At 45.1% G+C, this 15,722-nt stretch overlaps 1 protein-coding gene across 2 annotated transcripts in view; it reads right to left on the bottom strand.

The window, feature by feature from the left end:
• CECR2 (CECR2 histone acetyl-lysine reader) overlaps positions 1 to 15,722 on the bottom strand; it is a 92,906-nt gene that overhangs the window by 34,376 nt on the left and 42,808 nt on the right. For both annotated transcript variants that reach the window (XM_066319423.1, XM_066319422.1), the window contains exon 2: positions 8,910 to 9,004. In XM_066319423.1, the coding sequence (XP_066175520.1) occupies positions 8,910 to 9,004 (95 nt within the window). The remainder of the gene's footprint in view (positions 1 to 8,909; positions 9,005 to 15,722) is intronic.

Genomic DNA, 15,722 nt, shown 5'->3' with positions numbered 1-15,722 from the left:
TGCAAAGGATCAAGGGAAGAAGCTATCTTACACCATCTCCTATGATAAATCAAGAATAGAATCGAAAATGCCTATTACACCTAAGAAGCTTTGCTGTCAAGCTGTGATTGTACAAAAACACACAAGGGAGAAGTCTAAGTGTAGGCCATGTCCTGCCATGTGGTGACATTGATCTTGGCTGGGGAAGGCCAGGAAAAGTGGCTTTATGAAGCAATTAATTCCCTGGCATGCTAGTGAATAGGCCTGGAGAGCTGAGAAGAGCTGGAGCCCAACACTTCCCTATCCAACGAGATCTATCTGCACAGCTAGACTGGGAATATGAATTTTTCCCTCAGAGCATGTTCAGGACAAGACACAAGAACCTCCCAAGACCCTGAGGTACAGAGAACTCTGTCATGTTCAAAATCAGAAAGGGAGTGATAGAGACCAGTGGCCAAGGCAGAATGGCAGGAGACAGAAGAGAGGTCCCGAGTTTCAGAGCCAACACCGGGCTGTGTTCTAAAGGCACAGGACAAACACTGGTACTAAAGGATTGGAAGATAATGGCAAAGAGGTGTCTTAATAATAGGTTCTGATGTCCATGGTACTGGTGCACAAGACAGAGGTGCAGAGAAAGACTGAAGGAACAATGCTCTGACTTATGGAGCACAGCTGGTGAAGCTTAAGGTCACCAAGAGAAGATTAAGCCATGCTGATGCCAAACTGGAGATTTTACAAGCACATCAGCAGGCTGCATGACATCAACAGACTTAACAGCATCAGTATATTATGCTACTTTTTGGACATGACACAAAACCAAAAACCTGGGTTCTCCACAGAGCAAGTAAATCAAACACAGCAGTTCCTAGGGTCAGTTTTAGAGCTCAAAAAGCAATCCCTGGGCCTGAATGCAAAACCATCTGGCCTGGACATTTTTGCAAAGAGCTTAGCAAAGCAAGATACCTTTCTCCCTAACAGGAAGCCCGATTTTTGTCAGCCTTGTAAAGTCAAAGGCAGGAGGGTCCCCCTGGCAGCATGAAATGCTGAATCTGAAAGGCCCTGGTCAGCAGGTGAACATCCTCCAGTCCCCACATGGATGGATGCCTCTCAGCACCCCTCAGGAATTTGGAGTGCTGCATTCTTTTCTCTTCCCATTTCTTCTCCAAGGCTTATCAGACATTGAGGATGGGAATCGCTCATGGGCATAACGATCACACAGCCAGGACAGCCCGGGGGCTTCTGCATTGCTTCTGTGTCAAGTACCTTGGGATTTGAATAACAAGGGGCAATCTCCTGAAGGATCAAAAAGGAAAAACAAAAAGAACCAGTGTCAGAACCATTAACTAACCCAAGAACTAGTTACAGGTTGTTTGATAGGAAAAAAAAAAAAAAGAGAGATCTGAGTGCTCAAAAAGGAATGAACAAGTTCCTTTGGGGAAGATGACTGCAGGGCTTTGGGTAACACTGGTGGGGGGTGAGAGGCCGGGAAAGATGCAGGCTGCTGGCTGCTGCTCTGAGGGCTTCTACTGAGGGACACTTCAGCTCCTGCACCACGGGTACACAGCCAGCACGCACTGCTCCGACCTGGAGAAGAGCAGGGAGGGATGCTGATGGCCACACAGACACATGAAGTGTGAGAATGGCTGCTGCACTCCCCGCTATTGCCACACGCTGCTTCACGTGCACGGTTTTGACTTTTAAAGCATCGATTTTTCCTGTTTAGTGTCCCAGTTCTGTGTGACCTTCACAACCAACCACACAGGGTATGGCCCGACAAGAAGCCACTCTGGACATGATTAAATGAAGATCAAGCCACAGTACTCTCTATCTCAGTCTTCTGGATGGTCCAGCATAGACGAATGTACCTACAGCCCAAATTTCACCATGTGATTGAACAGCAAGGGCTTTGGTTTTTCTGCTTTGACAATTCACTTTTCCCATCAATGACCTTCACCTGCATCTAGCCAGGCTTCAATAGGTACTTGCCAATTTTAATCCACATGCTTTTTTCTTTGTACTGCTGTTATTTGATTCTTTTTAAGGAGAAGCTCCTTGGGAGCTGGAGCTGATTAACTTACAAAAGAGCCAAATACATCTCCTATATTCTGAAGGAGCAAATAGGAATGGGGCTTACAGGCTCCACATTCAGACTGGAAGAGGATCATTACTTACTATTCATTCCTGGATCCTTGAAGAACAAGTGAAGCCAGCTTAATGCTGTATTGTTCATTCCTAGTGCCCATCAACAGAAAGCAGGCTCCCAATTCATTGCCACAAGGCAAGACAACAGTATTGCTATGCCATAAGCACTTCTGATTGTTTGGGGGCTGCAGAGAGGACCTTAGGGTATTCCAGTGATGATGAGCACTGTGGGGAAGAAGCTGGAGTTATTGTCTTGATGATGATGATGGGGAAATAGGACAAATGCTGTATTACAGCACAAATCCATATGAAACAAGCCCTTAACTGTGCCTTGCTGGTCATAGAAAAATACACTTAATGTCAGAGAAAGGAGTCCCCTGTGAGGCACAAAATACCTAGCGTGGGGTTGCCTTGAAGCAAATAAGCTTAGCAAATTCATTTCTTAGAACCAGCCCCACACATTGTAAGTTTCTGGAGGCCATGGATAAACCCAAGTTTTTATAGATAAATCCCTAAAGAAGTCTCTCTTGGGATTTTTTTCAGGGAAAAGGCCTTTCATCTCCTTTTCCCTAAAGTTTAAACCACTACATTGGTTGAGCCAGAAAGAAACTAAGGAAGGATCAAAAGTAAAATGGGAGAAAAGTAAAAACATAGGTGACTTAGAACAGAGACTGATACAGCACACCACACTATCACAGTGGCCTAGCAGCTGGCCAGCAGCCATCTCAGCTGTCCATCAAGCCCACTGAGGCTAAAAGGCTCCAAAAAAATTACTTCAGATCTTCTCCAATATTCACCCTTGGACTAAACAGTGGTTTCGGAACTTGGATGAGGTGCCAGGAGGGGGCCTGAAAAACCAACTCTGCTGGAGCAAAAATCCTGCATCAGTGCTTTGGAGCATCACTGCAAGCCTCAAAAGTGAGGGCAAAGGTTTCACACTGGGTGAACTTCCACACCCCATCTGTCTCTCTCCACAGATCCTTGCCTTCTTCCTTGAAAGGAGAAAATATTTTCACTTTCCTTCTCAGTTTCTTTTTTCATCATTGCTTTCTTCCTCCTCTCCAGAGTACTTGGTTTGCAACATCAAGAAGTTACAAATACAGCTGTCCCTTTCATATTTCATGCTCTGACACTGGCATGATGACATCACTGCAGTCTCCAAGACCCTTTGCTGACTGTTCTCTATTCCTTCTTTGAAGTTTAGCCACCTATTCCTCCCTGTCAATGTTTTGCATAACTCCCTCTCCCCAGCAATCCAATCTGTTTGTCTCTCATCCATCTGCCCTGACAATAACAGCACAGCTTTTCCTCTTTATCTTCCACTGTTTTCAGTCCTTATTCTCCACCACATCCATGGAATAGCACTTCCAGAACATGCTACCAACTTTTCTTCAAATTCTTCTTTAAAGATTCATTTTATCCATCTGAGAATCAAAGACATTTACTTAGCTTTAGTTATATTTCAACTCTATAATTTTATTCCACTGTGCTTCTCATTAATCTCTGAATGACCGTGTTATTTTACCGCTGTAATCTCATCCTTCCTTTGCCAACACCTGCCAGCTGCTTCATTTTCACTTTTTACCCTTTAAAAGGCTCACCTTGCATGGCTTGGCTATTACTATAATAAATATTAAAATTACATTCAAGATGAGCAATGTAGCCACTTCATCTCCCTTGCCCCCTCACGGTATCTCCTGTGCCGATGATAGCGGGTTGATTCCAGAGGCCATCCACCAATATCCATGATGTATGCAAGGCAGCACTTGTTAAAAGTCAGACTGTAAATAATGCTGATCTTGTTGATATTCACTTGGCATTCATGAATATGAATCTGAGTTAGTGAGGTGCTTTGTGGCCGGGCCATGGAAGCAGTTGTTATAACTAAGGTCACTGGCACAGCTGCAGGAGCTGGCTGCTAAAACTCTTTCCAAAGATGGTGGGCACCAGGTCTGCTGTGACTGAGTTTAGGCTGGCTGCCCCAGAGCATGGCATGGGCTGAAGTGGTGAATTCATTCAGCTCAGTCTTAGTACCTTGGCTTAGCTCTTCCCACAGCCTAGCTCACACAGTATCCATGAGACTGAAATCTCGGCACTGGTTTGCCAGCTATTCCTGTTGACCTGCCACTTTATCCCCTGGACCAGACTGACAAACAGCAGTTCTGGAAGGACACAGCTCATGTAGGCACATGCACAAGGGTGATTTCAAGATGTCAAGCATTTTACTGAGGTCTCTTTTCCACAATATGAGACCTGCGGTAAACCCCAAAGTACCTGTAAGGACACAGTCCACAAAGAATAAAGGATAAGGTTGGACAAAAGGGACAAAGCAGAAGAAAGAAGCAAAATACTCAAAGCTATTAAACACAGTCCTCAGAAACAGGTATTGTTCCTCAGTAGGTTACAAGATTATCTCTCTGATGAAAGCTGAAATAAGTGATTATAGAACAGTGTTAGAAAATATGCAGAACAGACACAGTGTTCTTGAGTGGCAGCTCAGCAAGTAAGAAATACAGCTCTTCAGATGCCATACCGGGAGTGTTTCTCAATGCCACCACTAAGGATAGGAAAGAAATAATTTAAACAATTATGGGGAAGGGAAGAGGAGCTAAGGAATATCCTCTTATTATCCCTATTAGAACAAACCAGGTGCAAACTACAAGCCAAAGACTCCAAGGATAGTTTAGGGATCCCAAAGGAGGTTAAGGTGGGTGCAAAACCCATGATCCCCTTGGGAAGAAAAAAATTCCAATGCATTAGGGAAGAAATAACAGGAAAAAAACATTTGATGTTCCTAAGGAAGCAAATCCCCTCTGGTGGCACAGAAGTCAAAGTCAATAAGAGAGTTTTCAACTATACTGATGGACCAATCCCCTGAGGTGTGAAAAAAGAAAAGAGTCTCATGGGGCACAGGGGGGAAAAAAAAGCAAGAGATACAGTTTTTCTTCCTCCTCACATTCTGGCCTTTGTGCATGTTGAAAAAATAAAACATAAGAAAAAGCTGCAAAGATGTTTTTTGAGACAAAGTAGCAGCATACAAAATGCCTCCCAATATGAAATATGATAAAGTTACTGAAACTTTTTATGCCACCACATTAGAAAAAGAGCAAAAGTGCAATAACAGAACATTGAAAAATGAGTTTCACCCAAAGAAAAGCTGAACAGCAGGAGCTTTTCTGGAATATTTTAGTTGAGTGTACACATCCATGTCACACCATCACTTCTTACTTAAAAACAGCTGCAGAAGGCTCCTGCTGCGGCTGCTGCCGTTAGCTGAAGCTCTGATCTTCCTGTCTTCATACAAGTCATCAAGTCACATTTCCTGCTGGAATTAAAGTGGCAGCCCCTAGGGACTATGCAGCTACCCAATTTATACCAGAGAGAATCTGAAGCAAGCACCAGGATTTTTTTCTCACTGCTTAATTTTTTTTTTTTTTTTTTTCAACCCTCAAGTTCTAATAAAGAGTTTTTCTGGGCATTTGCCTTTTGAAGCACTTAAAAGAAAGACATTTTAAGACCTGGGCAAAAAAGCTGGGAGCAGGAAAAACCTGTGGGCAATCTCACTGGCATCAATCCAAAGCATGCCTTAGATACCTCTTGCACCCATAGTAGTTACACACAGATGGTACAGATGGTATATGGATACTATGAGGGGTATTTATAAAACAACAAAAGCTGCAGATCATGACACACGAGTATTTTGGCTCAGATAAGAAGAGGAGAGCAATGGGCAAACTGTCCTCGCCAAGTGCTCAAACTACCTGGTGCCAGGCAAGGACAGCTACAGGGCTGTTGCTGAAGATGCAGAAATGCAGGCAACTGGGTTTTGTTCCGTACTTCTACAGTGTTTACCACAGCAAGAACCAGGTCAATGGATGTTCCTAACAGCTATGATAGGTTATGATAAATAAGACTTTGGAGAAGATCACGTAGCATCCCATCAAGCAGTCCTTGTAGTTAAACACAGATATCACCAAAGAAAGTCTTACGTTACCAGACAACGCTCCTTAGCCATCAAGCAGGGTTAAAAGCAGTCTCTCTTGTGTGTGATTCCTTTTTTTTTTTTTTTTTTAACTCTGTCATAAATAATATCAAAATCAAGGCAAAGTTGCTCTGCTTCAAAACCAAGGATCATAGAAACCTACAAAAGTTTTAATCTCTCTTTTTTTCTCCCCCAAAGAATGGAAAGCAAATCAAACTAGAGCATGTTAAATTGAGCATTAGAAGGGCTCTCAGCCACTTCCAAAATTACTTGAGAGCACATTATAATTAGCAAAGGTATGTGACAGTTTTATACCCCTCTATGATGCATGATTAAAGCCAGGCAGCCCAGTCTGCTGCAAGTCCTGCGCACCGTCAAAACAGATGTGACAAGAACTGCAAGCTGCTCCCAGACAGACTGTGAGAAAGCAGAGGCAGATAACATTTTGGCCATCAGAGATGTAAGACCCGAACACAAAACTAATTAAACCTCAAAAGCCCTCAGAGAGGTAGGCAAAGTGAGGTTTTATGTAGCATCCTGTGCTTGAGCTGCAGTGCCCCAGCCTAAGAACAAGCTCCTGCCTTTCTCTCTGAGGGAACAAAAGTTTACAGCCTTGATAGTAAAGGCTCACAGCCTCAGCACAAGGATGCAGGGCACATATGACTGGAGAAATGCTGCACTAACACCACCAGGATGATCTGTGACACTGCTTATTTTTCTCACCTGAGACAGATACCTCTTATCTGTCTGCAGCAGAGATGTACAGAGTCCTGGGCCACTGTGAAAAGCCAAGTCTAAACTCCACACATATCCTGCCTCTTACATTTGCATGGCTTTGTACGTTTGAGTACATTTGCACTTGAAAAATCAATTAGAGGCTCAGCTTCCCACAATTAACTGCAGAAAAACAAGGTACAGAAGGGAAGCTGTGCATCAGGCACGACATATGCCTCTTGAACCGGGGGCAGGAGAGAAAATGGTGTTGCAAGGAAAAGTGTAAGCAACATGGAGAATTTTAGGCTTTTGGATTCCACAGTTGGTTTTAAGTGTGAAACTGTGGCAAGTTTGTTTCTGAGAAGTATATCTAAGCCATCATTTTCATTCTTATTTATCTATAGATTTTTCATATTTAGACTACATCTTCATGCTTCTCCCTTCATGATATCCCTCTGCATGCAGTATCTTGCCCTCTTGTTTCCAGGCAGCCTCCCCCATTACTTCCATTACTTCCTCTGCAGTGCTTCAGAGCTCACCTCTCCAACATCCCAGTAGCTTCAGGCAGTTTTCCTGATATATCCCTTAAGCCATTCCCACAGCACTGCTCCTGTTGTACCCTCTTCCCCATCTCCTCTGCAGAAATTTCTTTCCTCATTATCCCCGCACCCATGAGATAACTCCCTCCTTACAGGAGGCTGTAGAAATGGGGCAGCTGGTTTCTCCTTCAGGCAGCCCAGCAGGACTGTTTGGGTGTTGGGTTGTGTGTTTTGTTTGTCTGTTTGTGCGACAGACAGACAGCTTGTCAGTGTCCAACAACTCACCCATGATTCACCCCTGAATTTTCTTAGTTAAAAGAGTTGCAAATGGAGAGGCAATTACATAGTGCAATCACTAAGTGGACACTCTCAGATCTGGAGAGTTTTGGAGAACCTCACAATGTGGAATTTAAGACAAATCTTCCATTGTTGCTATAAAGGTAAGCTGTGTCAGGTGGGCAAAACACTTCAGCCACTACCTTCTGATGGCTTTGGTATGAAGAAATAAGCTTGCTGCATGTTTACAAGCAGGTATATGTTGCTCTGGATATTTTGATGAAGAAGATAGTAAAGGCAGTGCAGCTGCCTGGTTCAGGTCCTGACACCCACTGATGCTGCATGTCTATGCAGCAATGAGAGAGAACTTAATTAAGTGGCATATGTATGTATGAATAAACTATATAAATTTTGTTGGACGTAATCAGTTAATTAGAAATAGAGCTTTCAATGCAAGCACCTGTGGTTATGCCCATGCACCGGCCTAAGCCTCTCCACAACAGGGGGATCATCTTAGGGAGCAGGATTGCTTCCAAGCAACTGCACGTGTTGCCAAGCTGTCTTTGTCTCCACAATTATGCTTTGCTATTAACATGATTCACAAAAGAACAAATAAAACACACAGCAACAAGCCTTTGCTATCACTGGAAGCACATTTTGCTGTGCGAGCAGCAGTCCTCTAAAGAATGATGCTCTGCAGATGTGTCCATTTGGAGGCTGCTTTAGTGGACACTAACAAAGTGTCTCTGGACGTCAAAACTTCAGGAGAACATTTCAAATCACTTTCCAACATCCTGCAGCTGAAGTGATTCCAATACTCCTTTTATTTCTAAAAAAATAATCACAGTTGTCTCTATGTAAAGCAACGGGATCTTTCATGCAAGCGAGGAGCGTGCAGAGCAGCAAGTTTTATGCTATGCAACACACACAAATGTTGAAAACATATGTGATGACTTAATATCACTAATTTGTCCAAACAGAGTGCAGAGCATGACAGCAGATGTGAATGTTCACTGTGTGCACTAGTGCTACAGCAGAGCATCAAACATGCTTTTGCACGGCATCTGAACAAAGGAGTCTGTACAATTAAAAGCCTACAACTCAACCCAAGAGAACTGGAATTCCCTTCCACTTGGTGAAGCATCTGGCCTGATTGCTGGTGGCTGCTGATCAGTGCCATGTCATCACTCCAAAGCCGTGAAACATCCCCATCACCGTGTTAATTAGCTCCCCTTGCAAAGTGCTTAAGCCACGGAGTGAGGAGCGAGGTTACTCACGTGATGTCTCTGCGCTGATAACAACCTTGAAGAAGGCAAGCGATCAGGTCGCTGATAAACTCCACATCGTCCCCGTGAAGAGCAGCTTCCAGTTCCTAATGAGCAGAAAGGAGAGAAGAAGAAGGAAAAAAATCCAACCATTAAAATAATTCCTTAGAATTTCCTGCTAGCTCATGAGGACCAAAAAGACCCAAACAGCCTCATGGATGTGTACTGCAGCAAAACACATATGGGGTAAACTGACCTTCCTCATCATTAAAAATACTGCTTCTACTACCTCTTCATTGCAAGAGTTTATGGGAAGACCTTGAAAGGCTTTTACTGAATGTCACTCTCCAGCCAGAAGACTAATGCTTTTGTCTGGACGCAGAAAAATAGGGTTCAGTGAGGTTGAGATCCACTACAGCCTAATAAGAAAGGCATGATTTCTTCCATGTTCACCTGATGGACAGGAATCAACAGTTTCATTCTCCTGCTTTACCTCCACTCACTAAAGCTGGTGAGCTCAATTTAAAAGATGTGCTCAGAAAGCAGGGCACTAAAAGCCACTTACGACCCAGAAGTAGCAGTTTCAGATGGATTGCCAGAAATGGCTGAAAGCTAGAAAGCAAATGCCTCAAAGAAAAGCAAGCATTTTGATTATTTAACTTATTTCTCACTGGGCTCCTTTTTTTTTTCCAACTCCAGTAAAAGAGAAAGGATGGAGGGATGTCAGACTTTGTGAACCAAAATTTCAATCTGCTTGAGAGTATCATGGTTTATTTCAGCACAGTAGAGTTCACAAAGATGTGATGCAGAAGTTGATCTGCAAAAAGGATAAACTCCTGAAATTTAGTTATTATGAATTTTGCACATATTGTGAGAAATATATATTTTTTTTCAGCTAACAGTTTCAAGCTTTGTTTTCCAAATATTATTTGGTTAATTACGGTTTTATTTGTATGCCAGAAAATTATTCACAGTAAGAAAAATCCACTTTTTATAAGACTTATCATCACTAGCCTACAGCATTTAACAAGATTTAATATGGATAAACAATATACGCATAAGAAGCTATTCTTTTTGGGTTTCAAAGTAAATAATGGATTGAATACAAATTCCTACTTGAATGTTACTCAACAGACTGTTACACAAATAGCTAAGCTAATGGCTACAGAATAAAGGTTAATGGCCAGAGAATAAAGGATAAACGTTTTGGCACTTACCCAATAAAGAAGAGAAAGTGCTTTTTTTATTAGACCGCAGTAACTGCAGTAATAAAATTATTGATAACAGATTGCAGCTTAAATGCTGCTTGTAGTCTTTTATTGGAAATATATTAATGGCATATTTTCATTACCAACACTGCTCTTATTTACCTCTTGTGCAACACCCAAAGTGCTTCAGCAGCAGAAGCCTGACACCTGCCCGGTGAAGAATGTACTAAACACATCTATTACACGTGGAAACTGGAGGTAAGGAAAGGCCAGTATGCAGCCAAAGCCTGATGTAGTGTCCCTGCCACAGAGCTAGGGAAACTACCAGGAATCTCTGTTCCCTGCCTCTAGATGAGCACCCTGCTTAATGACAAGCTAATACAAAAACTGCAGTTGCTGCTTGCCATCCCTTGGACAGAATGGTATTATTGCTGTATAAATAGTAATCACACTATATAAATAGTAATTACCGAGGGAATTCACTTAGAATCATGGAATGTCCCGAGCTGGAAGGGACCCACTAGGACTGAGTACAGCTCCTGGCCCTGGCCCTACTTACCACTTGATAAGTGGCTAGTAGTTTAGAGGTGTTGACTTACTTTATTTGTGAAATATTTTAGTGGACATATGCCTTCTCTAAATATCCCCGGGGGAGAGGAGAGCAGGGAGGACCTAAAGCATGTGATATGCTAAACCCTCCCAGGTGTGTTACCACATTACCACAATAAACCTACAGCTTGTGAAAAATGACATGTTAGAACCCAGAATGATGGGCAGGGGGGAAAGTAAATCTCCAGGATGCCTCCCTGCATTCAGCCTCTCCCTCATCCACATACACTTGTTCATTAAAGCTGTCAGTCAGCAGTCTGCCCCTGCTAGGATGTGACAGCCTTTTGTATGAGGGAATATTTAAACTGCTTCCCGTGAGCCTTTTCAGCCTGCTGTTTGACTAACACTCCCTTAAGCAGTGGCCACAACTGCCTCAGATAGCTCCTATCTGCAGCCATTGTTTTCCAGAGTGACTTTACATTTTTGGAGTTGGCGGGTCACCCCAGGAGCAGGGGGACATTCCTGGGGCACTGGGCAAGATGCCATCTCCTGGGCAGTGACTAAAACACCTGGATGGGCTATTCCCCTCCCCTCCTGCTGCTTTCTCTCTCCCAGAAGGGTGCTCCTTGTCCTTGTCTCCATGGCAGGTGTAGCACCAATTTTAGGGACTCGACCCAGACCGTGATGGATCTCAGAGCCAGGATGAAGGGGGCTCCGGGCGCACAGACCAGTGTGGGGCTGGGTGTAGAGTCCCAGGGGCTCTGGAACAAGCCAAGATTAATCAGCACACACACAGCCTGGGGCCAGTGAAGGTCCATGCCTGACAGGAGCGAGACTGTCAGCGCTTCTCTAGAAAGGCACTGTGCTCCCTAATGCCATGGGTGCCCCCTGGATGGAGCCTATCCTGATCCTCTGTGCCCTGCCAGCAATAACAATCAGTGCCAGGATGTTTCAGTAAAGGCACAGTCCAAGTATTACCGTGATTATTTGTCTTGGAAAAAAGATACTGACATTGCCCTGTAACGTTTCTGTCTACATTTTAACTATTGCTGCTTGTGACAGAAGGGTAACAGCAGTGAGAGGAACTTCACTGATGAATGAACACGGGGCTTGAACAATGAACCCAGGGCTGGGTCCATCAGCCCTATTTATCTGAATGTCACAATTTTCTATTGCAGTGGATTTTCCAGCTTCCTGTCCCAAAACTCTAGACTCTCCCCACACAGTCATAGTGCTGTGGGAATGACAAGACACACTAGGAGGATGATGCAAATCTTAACATCTCAAGAACACTACCACAGAGTTACTATCCCTTCAGGCTTTCACCTAATGCTTCAGCCCACGTTTTGCAGGAGGATTTTTCCAGCTCTCTCCTCCAACAAGGGACAGCCAGCAAAGCAGCACACTGCTCATGCAGCACATCTAAACAGGGGTAGATGAAGTGATGCCAGGGACTCTCGGGAGGAAGAAGCCACTAAAATCCCCCTGGTCCTAAGGGCAAAAACCCTGCCCCAGTCACCCATCCCCACACTCCTCCAGCCTGGCCAGGACGAGCGGCTCAGCTTCCTCCCCGCTACCATCCTCCCCACGCCTCCAATCCTTTTGTTTTTCCCCCTTTCTCTTTGAGCACTGAGCTGTGAGCACAGAAATCTGAACCTTGCCAAAACGCTTTGGGGACAGCACAGAAAGGAAACAGAAGAGGCAGCAAATCAGCAGAGGAAAAGGGGGGGACACACATCTCCTCCTCCTCTAGCTGGAGAGAGCAACAGACAGGAGAAAAGCAGGATTCTCCCCCTCTCCAGCTGGCGTCACACCTCATTAGGGAAAAGCCTGTTTAACGTCTTTCCCTCCCCCCAGCCCGGTACTAAATCCCCCCTGAGTCAGGCAAGGACTGTTGGGAAGAGGCAATGCCAGAGCAAGGGTGGGAGCAAGGGTGAGCACCTCTCCCAGGAGGAGCTGGCCCAAAGCAGGGTTAGCAGGGTGAGTGAGAGGCAGAGTCCATCCCTCCCCATGCCCTGGGAGGGAGGGCTGGCACACAAGGGCCCTGTGCCCCATGCCTGCTGCTCCCCCACACCCAGCACTCGGGCAGGATGGTAAACCCCACTGGCCTGAAACACACGGTGCTCTGGATGCCTTTTTGATATCTGCCCGCGTTTTTGAGAGGGAAGACAGTCAACCCTCCCGATGAAAGCAAACAAATGAATCCACAACAGCAATTCCACTGTCACCAAGCCAGTGTGGGGTGGGTGACCACGGGGCTGTTGCTGTCTGAGCTGTGGAAAGCAGCCAGCCAAGCCTCCAGCTCCTGCTCCAGCAAGCTGACTGTGCATTGGGCAGCCTCACAAAGCTTGGGGCCTTCGTTTCAGAAGACAGACTCCTCCAAACCTGCAAGAGCCCAGTGTGAGGAGGCTCAGTGCTGCTGAGGTACAGGACTACAGTTTAGAAGTTTCTTCCGTGCTGGAGCTGAATCATCTATAACTGAATGTGATGGACATAACGAGTTTAAGCACAGCTAAGCCTTGTCCAAGTTAGCCATCAGTTTAAAAAACCCAATCCCTTCAGCTCTATTTCCATACTGCTGCTGTTATCAGCTTTCCATTGCAGTGCTCCAAAGTGACTCAACAGGCTTTTGCAGAGGCTTTAGGAGATCACCAAAAGCTACCAGTGGGGTGTGCTGAGCCAGCCCCAGCCCGTGCTCTGCAATTTCAATGCCGTCACCGAGTCAAGTCAGGATGTTCTTTTCCCCTCACAGATAATTAACGACGACAGGCATCTGGGCAAAAGTTTGGCAAACTCATGCCAAAGGGTACTGGGATTGGGCAGGAAGATGGAGAGTCAACTGCAGGCCTGAAATGCTTCCAAGAAGCACCATTTATCCCTGCCGGTGTGAAGTCAGTGTCTGTGAGTGTGCTCAGCCCCCAGCACAGAATGCCTGAGAGAACCAAGCCCCCGCTCTGCATGCTGCCTGCAGCCCAGGGCCATGTTCTCCCTGCCTGGGATTCCTGCCATCATATGGAAATAGTTTCCAAAATATGAAGCCCACTGAGTGTTCTGCATGACAAGCCAGGAGGGCACTGCAGGGCATTAGGGGTGTTCCTAGAGCCAGAGTACCCTACAAGGGCAAACAGCAGTGCGTTTAGCTGGCTGCCATAAATTCAGAAAGGAGTTATGGCTTCTGGTCCTGACGGAGCTTCCTGGACATGCCATCTTGAATTTAAGTGGCTGTTGGAAACACTATGTGTTTTATCCAAGTCTGCAGCTGGATGCACTCTCGACCTTCCCCACAGTCCTGCAGGAGCCTGCATGCTGCCCTCTCTCTCTATGATCCTCCAGGGCTTTAAGGTTTCCTAAGCTAAAAGGACCCCAATCTCTTCACTCTGCCTTTCCACGGCAGGGAAAACGGGTGCTAATGCCCTCCCAGTGTTCCTGGCAGTGGGGATGAAATCAGCAGCTGCCTCAAGGAAACATCATCATCTTCACCTCACCCTCAGGCCCACAAGCTCAGAGGGAGCCGCTGGCCTTCTACAGTAGGTTTAGGGTGTGAGCTGAAGAGGTTAATGACATTCATCACTACAGTGGTCCCAGGTCCTCTCTGAGCCTCTGCTCTGGTGTGTGTGAGGTCAAGGCATGAAGAGCAAACACCTGGGGAGGAAAAAAAGCTATCCTGTCAGAAGGGAACTATCATTTGGGGAGGGGAACAAAGAAAGAGCAGTAAAGGTATCCCTTTTTCCTGTTTCTTCAGGTTCCTTCTGTCTGTCAGTGCTTTCTGAAATGTCTACCTTCCTCGACTTTCAGAGAGCAGACTTTGAAGGCTATTTCCAACATGTTTATTTTATCCTATTTTATTTATTTTTTTATTTTATCCTATTTTACAATAGGAGCAGGATGTTACTCCAGGGCTAGGCAGAGGTGTGAGATGAGAGCTTTGTATGAGGGAGATTGGCTACAAACAGAAATCCAGGGAGAATTTGTCATATTGCCTCCAGGTTATGGCTGTTTGCAAAGAACAAATCCCACATGCTCCCGCGCCAGTGCCAGCAGCACCAGGGGTAACGTCAGCCATCCTCTCCTCCAGCTACGAAAGGGGATGCAACAGACATTGAATTCTGCTCAGCTCAGCCTAAGAAGGTTTGCAAATGCAAACTGTTTGCCATGCCAGTGGACATTTTGGTCAGGCTAGATTTTTCTGGACTTGGTTTATAGGCAAACTTACATTTTGACTTCCTTTACCCTCTCTATCAGGATGCTTAAAACTCTGAGACCACCGTGCTCTCTCTATACCATCTATCCCACTTACTGGAACAGTTGGAGTTCTGCATCCACATTAACCTGCTGCCTGATCTCTCCCTTGGGACAGGGACCCTCCCCTCTTTGCACAGCACGCCGCTCCTTGCTCTCCAAGTGGAATTTTTCACTGCTGTGTAATACAAACACAAACAAGCAGCTCACGCTGGGTGGCTAAACTGTACTGAAAAGAGATTTCAGACTGATCAATCCAGTCTCCCTCATGCCCCATAGCCACGTACCAGTGCTAATAATGCTTTCTTCTCCTCCTAGCTCATCTTGCCTGCAGTGCAAGTGATTTGAGAGCTACATTTGTTATGAATGTATGCATTGTCATCACTTTACAGATGTAAAAGTGCTACTCACTTCATTTCTAGTCCCTGGCAAAGAACCTTTTCAGATGGACAGAGAGCATCTGAAGCTCTGAAGTAACAAGTGATTAGTTTGTTTAGTGATTAGATATTAGTACTTTATGCCTCTAAAGCAGTTGCCATCCCAGAGCATCAATGCATTTCAAGAACATTCAAGTAAATCCTTTTAGCACCTGTGAGGGAAGGGGAGGCACACACCCACATGCAGAGCAATTTTACAGACAGCCCAACTGCAGCCCCAGCATCCGCACCATGGGCATGCTTCACTCAGTGGTGGGGCTAAAAGAGAACCCTAAGGCTTGACACTCGATACCATTGCAATCATCTTTCTTTTTTTCCACGGTTTTATGAGCAGCCAAAGCCTTTGGAGATCATGCTATTTCCCTCCAAAGGATAATTTCTCCCTTTCAAAA

This window comes from Sylvia atricapilla, chromosome 5 (genome assembly GCF_009819655.1).
Source record: "Sylvia atricapilla isolate bSylAtr1 chromosome 5, bSylAtr1.pri, whole genome shotgun sequence".
Classification (NCBI taxonomy): domain Eukaryota; kingdom Metazoa; phylum Chordata; class Aves; order Passeriformes; family Sylviidae; genus Sylvia; species Sylvia atricapilla.
This window is presented reverse-complemented; position numbering and strand designations above follow the sequence as displayed.